This window comes from Callithrix jacchus, chromosome 1 (genome assembly GCF_049354715.1).
Source record: "Callithrix jacchus isolate 240 chromosome 1, calJac240_pri, whole genome shotgun sequence".
Taxonomy (NCBI): Eukaryota; Metazoa; Chordata; class Mammalia; order Primates; family Cebidae; genus Callithrix; species Callithrix jacchus.
In genome coordinates this window covers 205321900-205346381 of record NC_133502.1, presented here as the reverse complement: position 1 = coordinate 205346381, position 24482 = coordinate 205321900, and the positions used below count along the sequence as shown (strand labels likewise).

Below are 24482 nucleotides of genomic sequence, written 5' to 3'. Positions count from 1 at the left end.
GGCTCATGCCTGTAATCCCAGCACTTTGGGAAGCCAGGGCACATGGATCACTATGTCAAAAGATTGAAACCATCCTGGCCAACATGGTGAAACCCTGTCTCTACTAAAAATACAAAAATTAGCTGGGCATGGTGGTGCACGTCCCATTTACTAGGGAGGCTGAGGCAGGAGAATTGTTTGAACCCGGGAGGTAGAGGTTGCACTGAGCCGAGATTGTGCCATTGCACTCCAGTCTGGTGGCAACAGAGTGAAACTCAGTTTCAAAAAAACAAAAAAAGAAAAAGAAAACCACTTTCCTTTTCTCTCTTTCACTTTGGGTGGGGTGTTCACAGCCTTGGGCTGTAGGTAGTCTAGAGGACTGCAGAGCTGGTGCCATGCCCATTTTCTGAATTCTACTTAATTCTATTTCTGTTCTCTGTTCACTCACGATAGTACCTTATGTTCATCATGCACTTATAAGATGCAAGGCACCATGCTGAGTGCTTTTGAGACTTATGTTTGCCCTTCAGGGATAATATTCTGATTTCCATTCTTCAGATGAGAAAAATAAGCCTTGAAAAGACCAAGTAATTTGCCCAAATTCATAGATCTACTAACTGCAAACCCAAAGCACAAACTATTAATGGTGACATGATTTTCTCTCTGAAGTTTCAGTTTATGTCTCGTGGAATAAGCATTTTCATTAACCTCTCCACAGTAGTTCCCACTAGATTTACTATTGGGTCTCACATCCCATGGAACCAGGTTTGTGAAGAAGGTGTGAAGGTTGAGGAGATATCTGAGTGAGAAGAAAGCATTCATTCAAATGACTCATAGGTTGCAGTCACAGAAATGTAGTCAAAATTCCTCACCAACAGAGTCAGATCCTGTAAAACTGGAGTCCTGTGTCTTTCAAACCTTCTCATCTCTCCAAATTCCAAAGTGATGAATATTCAGATGAAATTCTTCAAGATAGGAGGCAGATAATTCATTTTTGTAGGAAGTATGTACTGGGGATTTTTGAAGAAAGGTGGCCTCCCAAACTCATCTCAAATGTAATTTGCCCCACACTTGGAGATAAATATGACTTCTTATATTGAAGATTAACCCTAGTCAAGCTAGTGTTTGTTTCTAGCCAATCCACCCTCTCTGTGCTTTGAAATTCTGTTGTGTGCCCCTCTAGCTTCAGGGACATGAAAGGCTAATAAGCTGCAGCCCGAGTGAGGTTTTCATAGAAACTGTTCTTTGTTTTTCGGTCTGTTAAGGTTTGGAGAAAGTGATGAGGAAAATCTATTTGCTGCTTTATCTCAGTGCATTCAGTGCAAATGTTCAGCATCTGAAGAGTCTCTTAAAGAGACATTTAATACCTGACACCATGTTGGTGCTATTTTTTGGCCGCCATTATTATCATGGAAATTGTTTGGCAGCTGGAAGGAAACAAACAAAAAAGAACTTTGATTCACAGAGCGGATTCCACAGTCTTCGTCTTTGGACATTTTTATACATTAATTATTGAGTTTGTTTGGCATCGTGTTTCTGCAGTCATGTAAGTTCTGATGAGCAAAACCCCTAGAGTGAAGTTCAAGTTTGTGCACCCAGTTCTCTGCACTTCTCAGCCTGGTCTGAACCCTTGGGAAAATTGTACCATAGTAGGAATTACCTTTCATTGGCTCCTTTCCCTGCAATTGATCAATTCATAACCAGATTCATTTTCGTGTCTGCTTATCATTCTGGTGGATTTGGAAAGTAATCAGGCATTAGCTGGTAAAAACTTAAGGTTTAGCTTTATAGTAGGACTTGTATAAAACAAATGTTTATAGCGAACTTTCAGGTGGGATGACAGGTGAGGAAGAACAATTTGTAAAAAACGGTAGGTTGAAAATTGGGCTCTGCCACTCTGCCATCTATGGCGATTGAAAGTTTTTATAGCTAATCGAATTTACAGTGCCCACGCAAACATATTGTAAAGTATGTTTGTAAAGTATGCATTGTAAAGTACATTTATAAAATACATTTGTGAAGTATGCAGTGATCATGATTTCAGGTTATGGTAAGATAAAGTTCCAAGGATTCTGGAGTCCAGCTGTCGGTAGAGTGAAATACTAAGGGATAGTGCCTGCTTGGTGTGGAGTACCTACCAAACCAACCCCAGGTTTCCAGGTGGAATGTAATGCTTGGAAAATGTAGGCATTCTATCTCATTTCAGTAATATAACTGAAGACAAAGTCTTTCCAGCTATAGGAGCAGAAGAGCAGGTTGCAGAGAGAGAATTGAACTGAAGCCTAGCCCAGTAGCTTCCTGTTTTATAACCTTTAACAGAGACACATTTGTTTATTCTTACAAATATTTTCTAAAAAGTAATAATTTATGGAGTAAGATTACATTACCAGTGTAAGGTTCTACAGCTAGTAGTTTCCAGGGCAGCTTCAAATCCAGGCAATCTAGTAATTGAAATAAGGTATTGCATTTAAAGGGAAGGTTATCCTAATTAGAATATACACCTAGGTAAGTGTTTGACCTATTTATTAATGTAAACAAATTTAATAAAACACACTTTCTGGTGTTCCAGATGCCATAAGACATCTAATTCTACATAGGAAATGCTAGGTCTGGGTAGAAATTCCCATAACGTCTAACCCAATTACTTCATTTCATAGATTAAAATCAAACAAACAAATAAAACAAAAAGCCATCAGAGAGGCAGAGAAGAGAAGCAATCCACCCAAGACCCACCAGTGAATAAGCTGCAGAGGTGGAGGTTTTTCGTCTTCCATTGCAGTGGAACTTCCTTTGCGCACGATGCAACCCACAGGGGTTTTCACAGGCCAACATATGAAAAATTGTAAGCATAATTCTGAAGCTCAAAGTATTTTAGATTATGTATGCTACAAATATCCTGGTTGTAAAATGGGTGTCACTTAATTGGGAGACTCTTGAGGAGTTGAAAAATGCCTCTTCATGGGATATGAAAAATATTTTGTCTAAAGCAACTGAGCTGCTTCACATCTAAACCTATCATCCAACCATCCATTCATTCATCTATATATTCACATCCTTATTTTCTTTTCTGTTCCAACATCCAATCAGTCACCATGTTCTGTATTGTAGTTTCCATCCCTTTAATATATTTTGCACCTACCATCTCATCTCCATCACCACTGCCCCCACCTACAGCCCCCAACTTTACCCCAAGTCAGGGCAGCATTTCAGTTGCCCTGAGCATACACTGCATTCTGACTCATTGCCCTGACTCCAATTTGTCTATTCTGCAATAGTCAAGCCTGTGGAAGAGTCAACCTGCTCTTCTGCGATGTCATCTGCTACATTAAAATCCTTCTAGGCTTCACCATAGTTGCAAGATAATGGTCATTTCCTCTTTTTAGCATGGTAGGCTCTCGACCTCACCACCCCCACCCCCACTGTATTTCCTCTCACTGTTCCTACCTCCCATCCCCGTTAATTCAGAACGTATCTGCTGTATATGTGCTATCAATAAATGTTTGCTGTGTTGGTAGATGGACAGTTGCAACAACCCAGTTGCTTTCCCTGAATGTGATATTTGCTCAAGCCTTTGAGACAAAAATGAAGTCATAGTAAAGGCAGGTACTAATGCTGGGTGGTTATGTTAGATCGGGAACTATGTAGCTAATCTCATTGGATTTTCTCCATACCCATAAAGTAGGTTCTACTGTATCCCTGTTTTCACAGATGAGAGAACAGAGATAACTGGTTAACTAGATAACTCTCCAGCTGGGAAGTGTGAAGCTCGATTCGTGCCTCAGCCTTTCTGACTTCAGAGCCAGGAGTATTCATCATCATTATGCTTACCACTTTACTACTTCTAGCCCTTAGAGTATTCTTTTCCCAGTGCTGGAAATCCCAATCCCCCTTTTTTATGTGATTCAACAAACCCTTATTTTGTCTTTTATTATTTTATTTTATGTTTTGATTTTTTGTAGAGACAGGGTCTCCCAGTGTGACCAAGGCTGGTCTTGAACTCCTGGGCTCAAGAGATTTTCCTGCCTCAGACTCCCAAAGTGTTGGGATTATAGACCTGGGCTGGGATTATAGTGGTGACCGGTTTTTTACTTGTCTTTTAAACCCTAGGTCAAGTATTACCTCCTGTGATCCTTGTATGACTTCTCCATTTTTCTGTTTGTTCTAAGTTCCCCTCTTCTGTTTTCTAAACACCAGCTACCCACAGGCTGTAAGCCAATGAAATTGCCCAATATGGTTCAGTTTCCTCCTTTTACAGAGGTGGAGACTGAGGCTCAGAGTAGGGAAGAGACTAGCCCATGAACACATACCAAGTGAGACGAATCCTTGGACCAAAACCCAGGTTTCCCAAAGCCCAGTTGTGTCAGGCTATTCTTGCATTGCTGTAAAGAAATACCTGAGACCAGGTAATTTTAAAAGGAAAGAGGTTTAATTGGCTCATGGTTCTGTGACTGTACAAGAAGCATAACACAGGCATCTGTTTCTGGGGAGGCCTCAGGAAGCTTCCAGGCATGATGGAAGGTGAAGGGGGAGCAAGCGTCTCATGTGGCAGGAGCAGGAGTGAGAGAGAGATGGGGGAGGTGCCATGCACTTTTAAATAAGATCTTGCAAGAACTCTGTTTTTTTCTTGAATTGGAAACAAGTACTCTGTCACCCAGGCACCCAGGCACCCAGGCACCCAGGCTGGAGTGCAGTAGCACGATCTTGGCTCACCACAACCTCCACCTTCCAGGTTTGGGAGATTCTCCTGCCTCAGCCTCCTGAGTAGCTGGGATTACAGGCTCGTGCCACCATGCTCAGCTAATTTCTTGTATTTTTAGTAGAGATGGGGTTTCACCATGTTGGCCAGGATGGTCTCGATCTCCTGACCTCGTGATCCACCCACCTCAGCCTCCCAAAGTGCTGGGATTACAGGCTTGAGCCCCTGTGCCCAGCTGAACTCATTATTTTAAGGGCAGTACCAAAAGAATAGTACTAAACCATCCATGAGAAATCCATCCCCATGATTCAGTCACCTCCACCAGGCCCCACCTCCAACATTGGGGGTTACAATTCAACATGAGATTGGATGGGGACACAGATCCAAACTGTATTACCAGTCCGTTTCACCACTACACAGACCTTTTCCATATTCGTTCTGATTTTCATAATAGTTGGTAAAGTTCTTCTGTCATAAAGTAGCTGTGTAGCCTTGGGTGAGATGCTTGATCTCTCTGAGCCTGACTTTCCTCATTGAATTTGTACCTAATCATACTGTTTAAACAAAGGTTTCTTGTGAGAATTAATTGGGGGAAGCTGCAGAAGGTGTTTAGTGCATTGGTCCACTACATTGTATAACTCCAGGGGCCCCATTCCCATTCAATTCCTACATGATTGTCCTGTTCAATAAATAGGACTTCTGTCATTGTTTTTCATTTTCTAAGAGATGCTTCTCTTATGTACCTCCTTGCCTTGGTTTCCTCGCCCACCCCTCACCATGGCTTCTTGTTCCACATGTGGAGGCTGGATGCCTTGTGAGCTAGGAGGGCTAGCTGACTCTGCTCTCCTGGGTTCAGATCAGCAGCCTGGTGAGAACACCAGTCAAACCAGTGTTTTCACCATTGGGTTACTCGGACAAACTGATCTGGACTTCCTAACCTCTAAGTATTCCCTGTACATCTACTGGCTATAAAAGAGACTGGAAATCTAGCATCCCCGAACTAATGAAGGAAATACAGTGTCAGATGGCTGTCAAATTTAAAGGGCAAATGCTACTTTGAAGAAAGCTCTCTTGATGAGGTTGTTCTTTCATTTAGAACAGAATGCGGATGCAATCATCTGGAACATCAGTAGAGAAGTCCTGGGTATGAGGATGACAGTCCTTAGATTTGAGGGAGTATTAAGTACTTTAAGAGCAGGCAATATTATGAACCTGTATCCAAAGTGAGTTTTGGAATTGAAATTGGAGGGCTGTGGTGATGGGCTGTTAAACTGGAAAGATTTGAGGTAGAGTCAATCTGGATTTCCTACTTTCTGCTTGTGTCTGCTTGTTTCACAAATTATTTGGTACTACTTGGTACTTCTAAGACTCAGGATCCTCATTTATAAAACACGGATATTCACAATACCTGTGCTGGAGGATTGTTCATTTGTTAATAGGTAAACGTTTATCAAGCACCTACGATGTGCCTGTTCTAGGCATTGGGACAACATCGTCATGAAGAATCAAATGAGATAATATAAGGCAAACGCTTTGCTCAGTGACAGCATGCAGCAAAGTGTGCAATAATGGCAGCTATTTGTATCACGTTTACTTATTCGCTAAACAGAACCAAAATGTATTTTGAAGGCTGCCTCCTTCCCATGCGTGATGTGCAGAATCTTTGTAATTTCAATAGTTGCCTGATCCATAGAACTAGAATAGGGGGTAAGGGAAGAAATCCAAGCACCAAAATGCTGAGCTAAGGGTCACAAGATATCAAAAGCTTTCAGGGGATGATGGAAGGATGTCCCCTGAGACACAGCTTCCTGAATTAGGAACGAAGGTCTCAGTGGCAAGCTGATTTCTTTCATCTCCGAATATTGTGTTTTCTAGCTCCTTTTAATGGGCTGTGTTGGGGAAGAGCATAAAATAGGACATGAATGCAGCAAGGGAGTTTTCTCATTTAAAAAAATCAATCTTGCTCAAGAGGTCAATTTTGTAAAATATAAGGAAATTTTACAATTTATCTATTTCCATGATAACCCTGATGAAGACATGTTTTTCCAGGCCCCTAAGGGGCTGCTCTCTTATAAAGAAAATCCTAGTATCAGACACAGAGAACATTAGAGACACTAAATGCCCATCTAGGAACTGCATTATAGGGCAATGGGGAGGAGACAGGAGAATCATTTCAGCCATGTTCCATGTTCCAGACATTGTGTTAGAGATGAAGGATGTTAGGGTGATGAGATAGACAGGCCATGTCTCTGCCTTCATGGAGCCCACAGTGAGGTGTAAGACAAGAAAGAGGTAAGCACACTGACTAGTTACAAGCAGTGTCTGCAGCAGTCCTAGTCCAAGATGAAGGAACATCTTTGGAGAACTGGAGGACTAAAAACATTTATAATTTTTTTGAAATAGTTTTATATTTGTGAATGCATTGTAAAGATAATAGAGATTTCTCTGATACTCTATTCCGTTTCCACTAATGATCATATTTTACTTAACCATGGTACATTGATGAGAACCTACAAATTAACACTGGTACAATACAAGTAACTCCAGATGGCTGGAGGAGTCTAAGCAGGGAGTCGACTGACAGGTTTATGTCTTGAGGAGGTAGCTTAGGCTACTGTGTGAGAATAAGAGTAGGCTAAGACTGGCAATGGGGGACCAGTTAGGAAGAAGGCCTGGGCAGAAAAATAAATGAAAGATGTGGGGATGGCAGTGAGGATGGGTATGGGACCCAGGGTTGGATGGGAAACAAGGAAAGAGTGAGGGAAAACAAAAAGATGCCTCTAAACATTGGACCTGGCAGTAGAACAAATGCTCGTGATGTTGGCTGAGACGAGGCAGACTGGTAAGGCGACCCAAGGGTGGGAAACTGTAGGGGGACAATAGAAGGTTTGGCTTCAAACATGCAGGTCAATATGTGATGCCTTGAATTCTTTAACAACATTCTATATAAATACAATTGATCATTATTACCACTGGAAGAGAGCCTCAATTAGGGGCCTATTTGAATTTAATACCCCTTTCCAAGACATATTTGAATTTAATACTCCTTTTAACTAGAAGGAAGCAGTAGTAGTGAACATTATTGAAAAGTCAAGTGCTAGATTGGATTCCTGTTAATTGGATTCTTTTAATTGGGTTCAATCAATAGGGTGGCTTTTGGCAATGGAAAAGATGCTGTAGCACAGCAAATATTTGAAGAGATGACCTTTCTGGATACTGCCCCGAAAGGGAAATCAAACAGTGACACACAAATCCCAGTCTGGGAAGCACCCAGCCAGACACTGTATGGGGCTCTGTCTCCTATTGGCTAGAGATCTCGGCTCCGTTTCCTTACCTGCAAAGTGGAAATAACAACACATCTTTTAGGGTTGCGCTGACTGCATGATGCGGCACAGTTTATGAAGTGCCTGGTGCTTGGCGTGTATGTCCTGGTTCTTTACTCCTCCTCTGGAAGGTTTTCTTGGTTAACAACAGCAACCTCTTGCATTTTAAGAACACTTTATAATTTTTGCAGCACTTACATGTATAGTCTACTTTTCTGTGAAATCAGAATAAAATGGAAGTATTTTTATTCTCTTCAAAGTGAGAGAAAGCTTCAGAACAGTTAATTAAATGATCTGAATTGACTTAATTTGGTACAGAATTGAGGGCTCTCAGCATGGGCTGATATCCTTGACCGTCACATTAACCTGCACAGACTGAGAATCTAATGATCCCAACACTTCACTACCCAGGCGCCTTAATGTCCTCTCTAACCTTTTGCACTGAACTCTCTCTGTTTATCTCATCATCAATTAGTGGCTTCTCAACCACTTTGGACAGAACATAGGGCAGGGAGTGTCATATGCCTTGCACTCAGCCTTCATTCCCAGTGATGGGGCTGCCATCACTGTCTTAGGGCTTCTTCGGTGCCCCTTCACCTTCTGGGATTCCTCTGTCCCTCTACTTTTCTCTGCCCTTCCTTTTAAACCCTTAAAAGCCGAAGCTGCAGAGGTAGGCATTGCCACACATGTATACCTTATCTTACTGCCTGTCTTTGTGGACACTTGCAAAACTCTTCTTGTCTCTGGAATGCATATTTCCCTAATGCATTTCCCCAATTCTCAAGCAGATGACCTTCCTCTTAATTTGACTGAGGAACTGGAGGCCATTTTATCAAGGCTCCCCAGCCCTCTGTTTCTGTGTCATTCATTCATTACCTTCTTTATCCTTTCAGTTACTCAAATATTTACTAGCCTGCCTCTCTCCCTCCATCCTATCTTTCCCTCTCATTCTTCTCCTATGGCAAGAGGTAGGCAGGTCTTTAGAGCTACAGTTTTTGAAAGTGACAGACAGGTGGCTCTCATCTGGTATTTTCTGGATTGGATACATGCCAACAAATCCTTAAGGGTGAGGTTCATTCTTCTAGTTACTGAACCCATTTACCCTTCAACAGCAAGTACAGTTATTATCTAGAGTAGAGTTGATTTGGCTTCAATAACGGGGCCTCAGAAATCATCTTGTGTGCTCTGTCCCATCCCAGAAATGAGAAAATGGAGGCCCAGAAGACTGAGTTAGCTCCTTGAGGTCAGCAGTGTGACACAGTAAAAGTACCTGGGCTACAGAGTCAGACAGGCACTGCACCTTCACTGGGGCAGCTTCTAGCTATGTGTCCTTTGGCAAGTGACACCCTCTCTCTGAGCCTCTTTTCTTATTAAAACACAAGGCCATAGCACCTAATCTTGCAGAGTTGTTGTAAAGAGTTATTCTAAAGAGTGGTTCTAGAGAGCCTAGTACATTACCTTACAAAGAGTAGTTGCACCCTAAATGATGGCTGAGACCCAAACCCAGAAAGCCAAGCTCTTAGTCTAGCACTTTTCTACTCCCCTGAGCAGATGCGTACTCAGGCTATAAGGCTTAGCTCTGAGGTCTTTTTTCTGTAAAACCTTCTAGTATTTCCCCCTCAGAGTTAATCTCATCTTTCTTTGTGGCTTATGGGGTTTTCCTTTAACCTCTTTTTTTTTTTTTTGGCGTTCATTTCCTTCTGGCTTGTATTATAAGTACCTGTGTACCCTTCTGTCTCCTTCCCTGGATTGCATAGCTTGAGGGCACAGCAATGTCTATAGATTTTTGTGTCTCTTTAATGCAGTAATCCTCAAACTCTACAGAGGATTAAAAATCCCCAGGGAGGTTTGTTAAAAATGCAAATTATTCAGTCCTACCTCTAAAGTGCTAATTCAATAGGACTGGTCCATGAATATGGAGTTTTAACAAATAAAATGTGGGTGATTCTAATGTAGGTGAATCACAGCACTGTGGGAATTATAGCTCACATAGTATTTTAGCACATACTGGGTGCTCCAGAAATCTTCAGTAAGTGAATTATAATAAGGTGTACTGTATCATTTATCTAGTGCTACATAAATTACCCCTAAAACTCAGTTGGAGGGTTTTAAGCATGGGAATGGCATAATCTCATCAAAAGGTTACTCTAGCTGGTATATAAAGAATAGGTAAGGGAGACAGGAGGAGAAAGAGAGAAATCAATTAGAAGGGTATTGCAGCAATCCAGGTGAGAGGTGATGCAGGAGCTGATGGAGCCCCAGCTGAGGTAGTGGCAGTGGAGATGGCCTTAAACTACAATGCTTTATTATATTATTCCTCATGGTTCTGTGGGCTGCCTGCCTGGCAGGTTCTGTAGCTGGGCTGGGCTCCTATGGCTACATTCAGCTGGAAGGTCAGCTGGGGCTAAACCAGCTGGATCAGCTGAACTTGTCTCTTCAGGGGGTCTTTCATCCTCCACAAGGCTACACCCAGTTTCCTCACATGGTGGCAGCAGCATTCCAAGAGGACTAGTTTCTTTGTGCAAGCATTTAGGAAGTCTCTACCTGTGCTGTATTTGCTGATAGCTCATTGGACAAAGCATGTCACACGGTCAGGGCACTATGGGAGGGGACTATGAAAAAGTGTGACTCCTGGGAGACATGATTTGTTGGTAGAGTTGCCAGAGAAAACACAAGATAACCAGTTGAATTTTAATTTCAGATAAGTGGAGAATATATATTTTAGTATAAGTATAAAATGTTTTTTTTAACATTTAAATATTAAAGATGTTTTTAAATGTTTTATATTTTTAGTATAAGTATAGTAAAATACATATTTTTAATATAAGTATACTAAAAATATATATTCATATATTTATATATAAATATGTTTTTACATATATGTTTACATATATATTTACATATAACATAAATAAATATATTTTTACATGTTTATATATGAATATATTTTATATATATTTTAGTGTAATTATACTAAAAATATATATTTTATTGTAAGTATAATATAGTATAAATTTGAATTTCAGGTAAGTGAAGAATATATATTTTTAGTATAAGTATAAAATGTTATACTTTGTATTTAAAATATAATACATTTGTAATATTAAAATACAAATGTGTAATTTGTATTTAAAATGTTATACTAAAAATATATATCTTTAGTATAAGTATAAAATGTATACTTATAAAATGTTATACTAAAGATACATATTTTTAGTATAACATTTTAAATACAAATGCTAAAAGTCATTTGTTAATTTTTGTAGTATAAGTACATCCTGAGCAATATTTGGGACATAGTTTTACTAAAAATGACCCTTTGTTTATCTGGAATTAAAATTCAACTAGTTATCTTATATTTTTATTTGCTAAGTCTGGCATCCATGTATTGGGAACCATTCATATAATAATCCTTCACTTGCACTATTGTCTTTTTAAACCTTTACTATGAAATTCCTGCTTTGGGATTTTCTGCCTCAGTCTATTCCCAAAAAAGGGACTCCCTCCTTTTTTTGTTGCCCATGTGTACAAACAGGTATGAAGTTTTGAGTTCTCCTACTTCATGTCTTCTGGATTTTGTGAGGCAGAGTTTCTCCTTTCTCACATGTGGTATCTCACCTCTTGCATATCTTCTCCTCGAGATCAGTTTTGCTCCTGCTGTCATGATCATCTCTTGCCTTCCCGAAGCGATTCTCTTCCACTGGGCCATACTTTCTTCTAGACACTGTCTTTTTATCTGTTTTGTATTAGAGATTCCTTTGGCAGTCTGGTGAAGCTTATGGACTCTAGATGCATAAGATACAACACAAAGGAGTACCAAATAATTATATTTAAATTCAGTTATTAAGAAAGCTATAAAAGAAAACAAACCAAAATTATTATATAAGAGTGCATGTACTTCTTTATTCATGCATTAAATATTAAAACTTAGATGCAGGTCTTCTTTGAAGTAGATGACTGTAAAAGGCATTTCCAGATATCTGCAACAACTATAATATAAAGATATTTGTGATTTATTTTGGTGACAAAGATATGGAAGGAAATGCCAACTATCAGAGGTTAGTGAATAAAATGTTTTGCCATCTAAGTTTATAGACCCCTGAGTTCTATCTATAGCTCCCCAGTTTTAAGGTTAAGAACCACTGCATCTAGAACAATCTGAAGCAACCCTCTCCTTTCTGTGGTGTTCTTCTGCCTCCTATAGCAAAAGCATCTCATTTCACTTTAAATTACAACTGATTAGCTACAGTTGAAAGCATTGCAAAGCAATTATGAATTACACATTAAGACTTTTAAAAAAATGAGTGGAAACTTTGGAGACATTATCCAGAGAATGAAGTTGAGTACACAGTGAATTTTTTCTGTCCATTTGTTTTCTACCTATTTTTGGGACTGAGGCTTTCTAGCTTAAGCTCTCAAAATTAATGCAAACCATGATCTGTAATTTTAGCTTATAATTATTGTTTGAACCAAATTGTTCTTCTGCCTGATCTGGTTATTGATTATCATGTAGTTATATACTCAGCATCGTTTTCTCTGCAAGTCCTTCCCTTCTTCTGTGGAAATGACGTCACTGGTTGAATGTCCTTCCAGAAGGGGTGATTTGGACCTCTCTGTCCTCTTCTATTCAGCTGCTGAAGCTCTTGGCTTCAGGATACCACCCTCTCCTGCGTTGACTCCTACCTCAGCACCTTTGTCATTGTCCTCTGCTGACTTATTATCCTCTGACTGGTTTCAAAATACTAGACTGCCCTGGACTCAGTTTAGGCTTCCTGTCTTGTTTGTATCCTCGCCTTGAGTGATCCGGTCTAAGCCTTTGTAAACCATGTATTTGGTGATAATGCAGAAATTAGCTCTGATTCTGACCTTCCTGTGTTCCAGACTCCCATATCCATCTGTCTGTTTCACATGTCCAATTCAGCAGCTTTTGAACATCTCAAGCAGAACATCAGCGAAGGTATCACCTTTACTCTCCAGCTTTGTTGTTCTTCTAGAATCTCAATTTCAACATGTCAACATTATCCATACGGTAGCTCAAGTCAAAACAATTACAAGACATTCCAAATTTCTTTATTCTCAGTTTAAGGGCACTTAACCCCCAACAACTGCAAATTCTGATGGCTAACCCTCCCTCCTGAATCTGACCACTGTTTACCATCTCCACTTCCATTACATCTTCTGAGGCTCCACCATCTCTGATATCACCTCTTACCTGGATTGCTGCAATAGACTTCTGACTGATTCTTTTCCTCTTGCCCCCATTACCTACTTTCCAGAGTGGTCTTTCGATTATGCCATCCCAATGCTTAACACCTCCAATCACTTCCCATTGCTCTTAGAATAAAATTCCCACATTTAAATGGTCCATGAAGCTTCACATCACCAGTTCCTGCAGACCTTTTGGACTTCAGCCCTCACCACTTTCCCCTCGCGGACTGACTTCCAGCCACACTGGCTGTCCTTCTGTCTTTGAATGTCCCAACCGTGTCACCTGCTCAGGGCCTTTGCACTTGCTGTCTTATCTTCTAAAACCCTGATGCTGTCATCATTTTTCTTTGCCAAAGTTTCTCACCAGGCAGGACTCGGCTCATTGCCACTTCCTCAGTGATGTCTTGACCTCTGAGCAGCCTTATCAGTCACTCAACATTCCATTGTCAGGTTTGGCTTCTCCATAGCACTTATCAGAGTTCTCTTGTTTATTTTCACGCTCCCTTGTCTAGTGACTGTCTTTTCCCTTAAACACATGCCCAAGAATAGCAGAGCCTTTTGAAACATATTTACCCTTGAATTTCCAGCACTTAGAATGATGCCTGACACATAACAATTGCTCAATAAGTACTTGTTGACCAATTTGGAGAAATGATTGGGCTACTATACATTTGTTTTGTTCTCTGAGTACCCTTGATGACTGGACATCAGAGTTAGTGTGGATGTTAAGGATACTCATCTCTGACCAAGACACAACCGTGTTGTTGGGACCATTTGTGAATTTTATCCAAAGGCTTGTTTTGAAATTTGGTACACATTTATACCCAGTATAAGACTTTATATATTCAGAGACCATTTTTTCCCTCTAATTTATTGATTTCCTTCTTTTCCTTCTATATACATCATTTTCTTTTTATTTATTTCTTTCATTTTTTCCATTTATTTATTTATTTAGAGACAGAGTCTCTCTCTGTCACCCAGGCTGGAGTACAATGGCACAATCTTGGCTCAGTGCAACCTCTGCCTCCCAGGTTCAAGCAATTCTTCTGCCTTAGCCTCCCAAGTAGCTGGGATTACAGGTGCCTGTTACCACACCCCACTAATTTTTTGTATTTTTAATAGAGACAGGGTTTTGCCATGTTGGCCAGGCTGGTCTCAAACTCCTGACCTCTGATGATCCATCCATTTCGGCCTCTCAAAGTGCTGGGATTACAGGCATGAGCCACTGTGCCCTGACTATCATTTTCTTTTTAAAATTCAACCTTTACTCTGTGCCTTTACTGGGGCAGACACTGGGAACTATTAAGGCACTATGTACCCTCATAAGCTTCTGCTCTAGGAAGAGAACAGGGAAATCCCAGTTGTTGTGTTTAGAACCCACTCTGAAGATGGCTTTCGGGAAACAGTGGTGACAAAAGTTGGATAAAGTTCCAAAGCAGGAGCTGGAGAAAGTCAGACTCAGGGTTGGGGCAGTGGGCAGAGAACATTCTAGGTAGAGGAAGAAGCACATGTGAAGGAATGGGACAGTTAGTGTCTAGTGTTTCTAGAAAATCATAGGACGTACATCATGTCTGAGGTTTATCCTGGAGGAGAGAGTTGTAAAAAGAGATAAGACTGATGAGGCCAGCAGAGGAGAGAGCATGAGGAGAACAAAGGTAATCATCAAAGATTTGTCAACAGAGAAAAACAGTCTTGTTTGCATTTCAGGAAGATCATTCATAATTGTTGGATGATGGCTTAGAGGGAGTGATGACTGAAAATAGGGGAGTTATTAGTTCGGGCCCAAAATTTGGCACAAGAGGTGGGAGAGAGGACTCATTATGTCAGTTCCTGGAGTAAAAAGCAATTTGGGACCTGTAATAAGGACAATAAAACATGCAGTGCCCACCATTCTGCTAAGTGCACTAAGTGTGGTCTCCAAATAGAGAGACACATGTGACTCATTTTTATGTCTGGGGCACTACCCTGGCCAAATTATTTCTCATATTCTGTGATTAGACAAAGAGATAGAACTTTTACATTTTTAGATTTTTCTATCTTTGGTTACCTCTCTCAGTTGATCGTTTAGTTCCATTGCATAATCCAACAGGAGGAAGCTCTTTGGTTCCCAAACATTTTCATCAGTCACCAGACTGGTCCCTGAGTAATCTCTGAGTAATAAGGGGTCTACTGATGGCAATTGAATTATGTCCTATAATTGTCCCCCAGGTTGAAACCAGGTCTGGTCCTGGATGGGCACCCGTATGTGGGAGGGGTGAAATGGGGCAAGAGAAAGGAGGGAGGCAGGGCTGCTGCTCAGCAGGGGTGAGGAGCAGGATAACCTGGCAGGCAGCCAGTGCTCCTCCCCTGCTGTAATTGTTAAGTGTCAAGTGAATAAGCCCTTCCACCTGATGGGAAGCATACATTTGACAAAGAGACTCAGGATCAGGAGGATAAATGGTACCTCTGTAACAGAGGCAAGGAATGCTCATAGAATCTATTGTTGAAAGGGACTTTTAAGATTAATCTATCCAGATAAATGCTCCTCATCTTGCTGTACTTGGAAAAAAAACAGGGCTGTTGCGGAGGGGGGGGCGCGGGGGGAGGAGGATGGTCAAATTCATAAAGCTGTCGAGTAACAAGCTTAGACTCCTTCCTCCTTAGTGTAATTAAAGGAAAGCAAAAAGCATTGTGAAATGAGGATGGGATAGGATGCTAACTATATTCCAGAATGGTTAGGAGGTTTGGTCTTGGTATGAGACCTAGGCAGGCAATGATAAATTCCCAGATTACTCAGATCCTTGTTCAAACAGAAATCAGCCTGGGCTTCCTACCTGAGTGGCAGTTAACATCTATCCAGTTGCTTCTGTATCATTTCTGCATGGCTTTTTCACAGTCACCTTGAGCTATTTGTGGTGGTCTGGCACCCATAATTCGTTCCAAACTCCTTCTAGAGTACCTTCCTATACTAGTGAGGCTGGAAAGCTAGCAATATATTATGTTAATTATATTTCCCAGACTCCCTTGCAGCTGGCATTGCAATGAAATCGGGTTAAGGCCGGGCGTGGTGGCTCACGCCTGTATCAGGGGATATCACCTGAGGTTAGGAGTCCGAGGCCAGCTTTGCCAACATGGCGAAACCCCATCTCTACTAAAAATACAAAAATTAGCCAGTCATGGTGGTGGGCACCTGTAATCCTAGCTACTCAGGAGGCTGAGACAGAGAATTGCTTGAACCCAGGAGGCAGAGATTGCAGTAGTCAAGATCATACCAGTGCACTCCAGCCTGAGTGACAGAGTAAGACTCTGTCTCAAAAAAAAAGAATTTGAGCTGGCTTTGTAACTTGCTTTATTTAACCAACAGAATGCAACAAAGTGACATTGTGCCCATTTGAGCCCACACCTTACGAGGCATTGTGTGCATTTTCTCTTTTGCAGCCAGCTCTTCCAAGAATCATGTGCGTCATCCAAGCTAGCCTGCTAAGTGATGAAAAAGATGTGGCCTAGTGATCCACATCACCCTCAACCAGTAGCCCATCAATGCCCCTTTAGCTCATTTACAAGTGACCACAGACAAGAGTGAGGCCAGCCAAGACCAGAAAAACTGCCCATCTAAGCCCAGTTCAGATCAACAGCCTGTAGAACTGTAAGCTAAGTAAATGGTTCTTATTATAGGCCACAAAGTTTTGAAGTGGCTTGTTATGTGGTAAAAGATAACTGAGAGAACACATAATTCTGGGAATTAAATCCATTACTGCTTAAAATAGCAAGAGTGGTTTCTGTTGCCTGTAGTTGAGCCTTGTCTACGATACACTTAAATTCAGCATTTCCAAAATGAAGCTCCTCCCTATTCCCTGACTGAAGCCTGGTTCCCTTCTGGTGTGTTTGCATCGAGTCATCTGCAACTCCTTCTTCTCCTTTACCATGGTGTCTGATTCATCACCAAGATTTCCATTTTTGTTTCCCAAATGTATATTGTGTCTGTCTCCTTATCCACATCACTTTATATCCTGCTTGGATCACAATAGCCTCCCCACTGGTTTTCCTGCTTCCATTCTGGTCCTGTTCCTATCTCTTCTCTGCAAAGCAGCTGTGTGGATATTTTAAAAATGGAAATCTGATTGTGTTTTACAAACCCTTCCATGATCTTCCTCACTAGCATTACAACACAGCACTTTTACCTTGTCTTTCCAAGCTAGACCCTCTCCCTTTCCTTTAGTTTCTATAATCTTTTTTTTTCTTTTACCTTTCCATTTCAAGGCCTTTGCATATGCTGTTCCTTATGCCTGAAATACTTTTCTCTCTCTTTATCTGGTTAGTTAATACCTAGTCTTCAGAGCCTAGCATGAAAGCAGTTTGGTCCACGAGACCTACAATACTCCCTCTACACGAATATATACTCTGAGACAAGATCAAATCCTCCCATTGTATGTTCCAAAAAACGTGACAGCCTTGTAAGTAAATAATAGCTTTTGTCATTATTTCTATATTCTCTTTATCCTCTTCCACGTTCCTTGAGGGCAGGGTCCTTGGTAACTGTTCATTCTCAATAGTCAGCAAGGTACAATTTGGAAAGGAGACACTCAAGAAATGGGCTACATGAAAGAATAAAGCACAGGCTTTTCCCTCAGGTTGGCTGCTGTTTAGGAGACACTTTGATGCACAGAGCTCTCGCTTGGGTGCTTGCTCATACACAGATTCCTGTGCCTAATCCTTATGTTCTGATTAGCCAGGCCTGGGCTCATATCTGGGTATCTGCATTTTTAGCAGGATTCCCAGGGAAATCTCCATGGACTTCACTTGGGCAAAAGATCTAGACAGAGGGTTTTTAAGGAAAGAGTGTAGGATTTCCTCATTTGTTCAGGAGATATTTATGATGCACCTGCTATGCCTCTGGGTGCCCGGAAGATGTGTAAGTCATGGACCCAGATTTCAAGCATCTTATTTTAATGGAAGTTGAGCTTTTCAGCATCAAGCATTTAATTGGATGGCATATGATGGGATTTCCCAAGAATAATTTTCTTTTTTTTTTTTTAAATTATACTTTAAGTTCTGGGGTGACTAAAACTCCAAACGCAATGGTAACAAAAGCCAAAATTGACAAATGGGATCTAATTAAACCAAAGAGCTCTGCACAGAAAAAGAAACTATCATCAGAGTGAACAGGAAACCTACAGAATTGGAGAAATTTTTTGCGATCTATCCATCTGACAAAGGGCTAATATCCAGAATCTACAAAGAACTTAAACAAGTGTACAAGAAAAAAACAACCCCATCGAAAAGTGGATGAAGGATATGAACAGATACTTCTTAAAAGAAGACATTTATGCAGCGAACAAACACATGAGAAAATGTTCATCATCACTGGTCATTAGAGAAATGCAAATCAAAAGCACAATGAGATACCATCTCACACGGGTTAGAATGGTGATCACTAAAAAGTCAGGAAACAGATGCTGGAGAAGAAGAGCTTTCTTTTTATGGAGCAGAGATATATGGGGAAGGGAGAAAGCAAAGCTCTTAAGAGGTTAATTTCTCACTTGAGGCTTGGGAGGAAATTTGGCCTCCTACAGTTCTTGAAAGAACCGTACAACTTCAGGCAAGTTGTTTTGAGTTTTTTGAGGCTGGGTATCTCCAGTCCATAACATGGGGATGAAGACGAGAAAATAACTTTCATCTTACAATGTTGTGTGAGTACTAGAGATATTATAGGCTTCAGTGGGAGAGGAGATTATATGACAAGGGAGAGGGGATCTGGGTTTAAATGCTCACCCTGCCACTGATGAGCTGTATCTTTCAGCACATACTTTGCTTTTTGAATCTCAGTTTGTTCATCTTTAAAAGCGGTGATACTATCTACCACATATTCTTATAACCTGAGTTAAATGGAAAAAGAAAGACCTAGGTAAAGAACTAAGCGTAGTGTCTTGAACATATGAAGAACTCCAAAAACACACACTTAGATGCTTCCAGTATTGAGATTAAAGAAGGAGTTCTCTTAGGAATGATTATCCACCTACTATTCAAGAACAGGACTCAGGAGTCACAGAGAATAAAGTAAACAAACACTGACCGAAGGCCATGTCTCTGAGAAACGTATGGGAATCTGGGAGCGTGTCAATTAAAATACAAAGATCCTTTTTTGTAAGAGATACAAAATGTAACCCTAATATGCTTGAGAAAAAAAAATTAAACCTTTTATGTAATTTATGTCTTATGTAATTGACAAGTTCAGGAGCAAGGCTAGCTTCAGGTGTGGCTGTACATAGAGGTTCACACGGTCATCATGATGCAGTCATGCCGTCCCACCTCATCTTCTTCTTTTCACTGTTGAATTGGTTGGCAGGCTTCCCAGTAGTGGTGGCAATGTGGTTTCTATCAGCTCCTGCCCTTCATCCCAACTTAGGGGGTGGAACATTGCTCTTCCCTTACCTTCAAGGTAAGTCCTCAAATTAGTGGTGATTGGATTGACCTGGGCCATTTGTCCACCTGTGAGCCTATGACTGAACAGAAGGATGGAATAGCATGATTGGCGCAGGTCTGGGTCTCATGACTACCCCTGAATCTAGTGTGGCTGAGGCTAGCCAGACCCAGATCCCAAAGACTCAGAGTTAGGGAGCAGTGGATTCCCCTCAAATGTGGATTTCCCCCAAAATGTTACAATTAGAAGGGGGGAATGGGTGCTAGAAAATTAAAAACAACATATTCCACGAAGACTTACGTCTTTTTTGTACTATTATCATTCACCCCTGTCTAATTCTCAGCCCTGAAACCCTAAGAATAAAAAGACAGTGTGCTTGTTTTCCTCAATGAAAACTGGGAGTCAGGACTGTATCCTGATCTGAAACTAGTCTTTGGTGAGAGACAAAGTGTGAAAACTAGAGGAAGTTCTAGCAGCTGTGATGAAGACCAGGAAGCAGGATCAGTCCCTGGAGGTTGTCAGAAGGAAAAAAAAAGATCCACGGGGAATCAGTCTGGGAGAAATTTACTTACTTCAGTGGCCTGGTTCTTAGACACCGACTAAGCTACCCAGTGTCTCCTGTCCAGCTCTCACTCTTATCAGAAAATGCTGCTTAGGGGTCAAGGCGGCCTTTCCTGGCCTGACTTCCTCCTCATGGGTCACCTGCTGAAGGGCAACCATCCTTTTCAGAGACATGGCCGTATCCATTGGGTGGCACATTAAGCTACTCCCCATGGGGGCCAGAGCTATTAAAATAGAATCCATCTCCGGGAACTGAGAAAAATACATTGACCAGGCCTACATCGAAGGAGCGGCAGGAGCCAGGCTGCAGCACCAGCAGGCTCCCTGCACTCAGCATTTTCCTTGCAGAAAACAAGATCACTAAATGACTTTCCACATCCTCCCTTCGCCTGCGTACCCCAGAGATTGCAGGCAGCCCTTGCCAGTCCGAGCATTTGCTCTATCTCTGTGCTCCTCCATTTTTCTTCTTGTCATGGAAAAAGAGTTAACAAAACACTCACATTAATAATTCTGATCCCTGTAAATGGCCAAATCCTCAAGAGAGCCCCTTGGCCTCTCTGTCCACATTGCCTCCTCCCCTCTGCCATCCTCACTGCCACACAACAAAATCTCTTTACGTTTATGCCAGTCCAGAATGGGGTAATAACTACTAGCTCTGTACATTCTGGCTCCCTCATTATTAATCATTCCCTACTGAAATCATTAAAGGAGTTTCTAACTTGGACTTTTGTTTCCAAAACAATGCTGATACTTCCGTAAAGGAGCAATTTCATCAACTTGTCAAGGAGCTAGCCCTAAAGCAGAGGTCACCCATAGGCGAGGCTACAATTAATTAGAAATCTGGAGTAATTGTGGACCTGGGTAAAAGTTTGCTATTATATTTTAAGCTGGAAGGGAAATTTTAAACCATGTAGCCCAGTGTTTCTCAATCAGGGCTGAGTTCCTGTCTCCCTGATCCACCAGGGAATGTTTGGCAATGTCGGGAGACATTTTTCATTGTCGCAATTCAGTGGGGGTTGCTGGGACACTACTGGCATCTAGTAGGCAGGTGCCAGGGATGCCCCGCACCATTCTCGAATGCACAAGACACCCCCAGACAAAGAATTACCCAGTCCCAATGTCAACAGTGCCAAGGTTGAGAAAGCCTGTTGTGTAAACTAAGGATTAGTTAGGATGTGTTCGTTCATTCTTTGATTTGCTCATTCGTTTAGCATTTGGCTATGAAATATCCTCTGTGTGTCAGGCATTATTCTAATGTTGTGGATTTAATTGTGACTGAGACAGTCAGAGTGCCTGTTCCCATGGAGATGTTAATTCTAGTGGGACACTCTGACGATAAATACATAAACGAATAAGATAACATAAAAGGTGATATATGCCACCAATAAATGAATGAATGAATGAATGAATGCAGCAGCGCGAGTTTGATGTAGGACCAGGCCATGTTAGGTGGGGAGATCACGGGAAGTCTTCCTGAGTATCAGCAATGTGAGACCTGGAAAAGGAAAGGCGATCAGCACTAGGCGAGGGAAGGCAGTCCAGGCAGGGAGAATGGCAAGTGCAAAGGCCCTGAGGCAGAGAAATCTGGGTTTATTTGGGGAAGAGAAGGAAGATCAATGTGACTAGAAATTTATGAGTAGAAGAGAGAACAAAAGAGATAAGAAAGGAAAGATTGGCCTGGACAGACCATGGCGGGCAGAGGTCTGCAAACTTGTTCCCGTAAAGGGCCAGATGGTAACTATTTTCAGCGTTGTGAGCCATGCTGCCTCTGTCACAACTACTCAGCACTCCTGACATAGTACAAAAGCAGCCACAGACAATATGTAAATACATGGGCATAGCAGTGTTCCAATACAACTTTATTTATAAGATCACATTGGCTTGGTGCAGTGGCTCACACCCATAATCACAGCACTTTGGGAGGCCGAGGTGGGTGGATCGCCTAAGGTCAGGAGTTTGAGACTAGCCTGACCAGTGTGGCAAAACCCTGTCTCTACTAAAAATACAAAAATAAGCTGTGGTGGTGCTCACCTGTAGTCCCAGCTTTTTAGGAGGCTGAGACAGGAGGATCTCTTGAACCCCAGAGGCAGAGGTTGGAGTGAGCCGAGATTGTGCTACTGCATTCCATCCTGGGTGATGGAGTGAGAGATTCTTCCCCCCCGCCCAAAAAGATCAGGTTGTGGGCTGTAGCTTGATAATCTCTGGTATAAAACTTTGAAGGATATAAGAAGGGGTTCAAATTTTATTTTAATACCCATGGACAATTTCAAGCAGGGAAGAATAATACATTTTAAAACTGGGGTTCACAAAAATAACGTAGTCCCTGGCTTCATGATCTTAGGCATATTATTTCCCCCTCTCTAGGTCAGATTTTCCTCATTTAAAAAATAAAATTGGCTAGTTGTGGGCTTAGATTGATGTCAGGAGGTTGACACAGATGGAATGAGTGAAGTGCAATTTGCAAAAGCGAGTTATTGTGATTGTTAAAAGTGCTACCACCTGTGGAGGCCCCCGAGCCCCTTTCATGTATTTTTGCAGCCTTCTAGTATGAGGGATGGCTCTGTTTCAGAGCTGGAGGAACTTCCTGGAACTCCAGGAGGCAAAATTACTCACTTGCAATCGCATAAGGCATAGGCAGTTGTGTTTGGGCTCCCGCCCGCCTGTCTGCATGTTTTTCAGATCAAATATAGACTTAGTGCTCACTACCTCGTGGGTGCTGCTTCTCTGCTAGTGATCCTATGTATGAGCTTTATTTTCTTTGCAGAAGAGTTACCTCTCCATGAAAAATGCCTCTGCCTTGCTTATCCTTAGCAAATGCACCCTGCAGCCTGGCTGGTCAGTGCTGGAGGTTGGGGAGAGTTGGGGGTAACAAGGCAGGGAACAGATGGACAGAAGCTGAGTCCGAGAAACTGGACATGTTTCAAGGAAGGCATAGGCTCTTGGAACATGCTTAGTGAAGCCTTCCCTGCCTCTGAAGCTAAACAGAGTCAGGGGCTCCCTATTTTTTAGGACAGGATTCAGAGTGCTTCCGTCAGCCCATATAATCTGGCTGTTAATCATTTTTCTGTGTCACCTCCTATCACTGCCCTGCCCCTTCCTCACCTTGCACTGGCCATGGTGCTCTCCAAAGATGCCAAACGCATTCTCTTCTCCAGGGTTTTGCATGAGCCGTTCCCTCTGTTTGAGTTATGTTTCCTCTACCTCTGTCTCTGTCTCGTGACTTCACATAAGTGTCTTCATCCACGTTACATCCTCCAAGTAGCCTTTGTGATCATCTTACTCAAATTGCACCACACCCTCTCCACCACTTTCTGTCCTGTCATTTTGCTTTATTTACTTATAGCATATCATAGTCCTACCTGGTATTATATTCTACGTTTATGTGTTAATTGACTGTCTACCCCATTAGAATATAAGTTACATGAAGACAGAGGTTCATTATGTACGTAGCTGCATCCCTACCTCCTTCCAACTGCATTACCTATTGTAGGTGATAAATACATTTGTGTTCAATGAATGAAAGACCTTTAGTCGAAAAGGGACAGATGCCAGGCAGATGGTCATTAGTGAGTTAGTCTGGCAGGAGTTGAGATCTCTAGCAGGTGGCAGGAACCCAGCAGTATGAGATCAGGGTATACATAATATAAAGATTGTATTAGAGTAACAACAGCTGTTAAAACAAATAAACTCCCATATTTCAGTGACGTAAGACAATCTTTATTTCTCAGGCACATAACACTGATTTTCCTATTAATGGGAGACTTTTCTCCAGGTGGTGATTTAGGAACCTAGGTTGCTTGTGTTTTGTGGTGCTGTCATCCCTAAGGACTGTGAATTGCCCTGCCTCCAGCTGGCAAATGGGAGAAGAAAGAGTAGGGAATGTATACCCACTTCTCACCCACCTTGGCTCAGAGGAGACCTTCACCACTTGCACTCCATTCCATTAGTTAGAACTGATCACATGTACCTACCTAGCTGCAAGGGAGGCTGGGAAAAGTTGCCTCTCACTGGGTAACTGCTTCCTAATAGTAGCTTTATACTAAGAAACACACTGTATTATGCACCCCAAGTATTGACATATGTTTAACTATCTAAATTAGATAGTCCTAGCTCTTATTTTCTTTCCTCCCTCCTACCTTGATAATCTTGCCCTATCACTAGTTCCTACAACCTGTAGACATACTCATGTTTTCCACCCTAAAACCATTTCTCTAAACCCTAAGCCCTTTCAAGCTACTGTCTTCCCTTCATTATTGATGAACTTTTTGAAAGAATTCTTTACTAATTCCACTTTTCCCACATATTATTTATTCCT

The 24482-nt window shown here is 41.5% G+C and overlaps 1 protein-coding gene across 8 annotated transcripts in view; it reads left to right on the top strand.

Moving 5' to 3' along the window:
* LOC144577990 (uncharacterized) overlaps nucleotides 1-24482 on the top strand; it is a 206605-nt gene that overhangs the window by 26942 nt on the left and 155181 nt on the right. For 5 of the 8 annotated variants that reach the window (XR_013522902.1, XR_013522892.1, XR_013522895.1 and 2 more), the window contains one exon: nucleotides 2637-2821. The exons of 2 other annotated variants lie outside the window; for them this stretch is intronic. Coding sequence is in view for 2 of the 6 variants with exons in the window: in XM_078339246.1 (XP_078195372.1) it covers nucleotides 2779-2821 (43 nt within the window). In the remaining 4 variants the exon portion in view is untranslated. Of the gene's footprint in view, nucleotides 1-2636; nucleotides 2822-16623; nucleotides 24480-24482 lie in introns of those variants that run through there. One more of the 8 variants, XR_013522904.1, reaches the window with a different exon arrangement.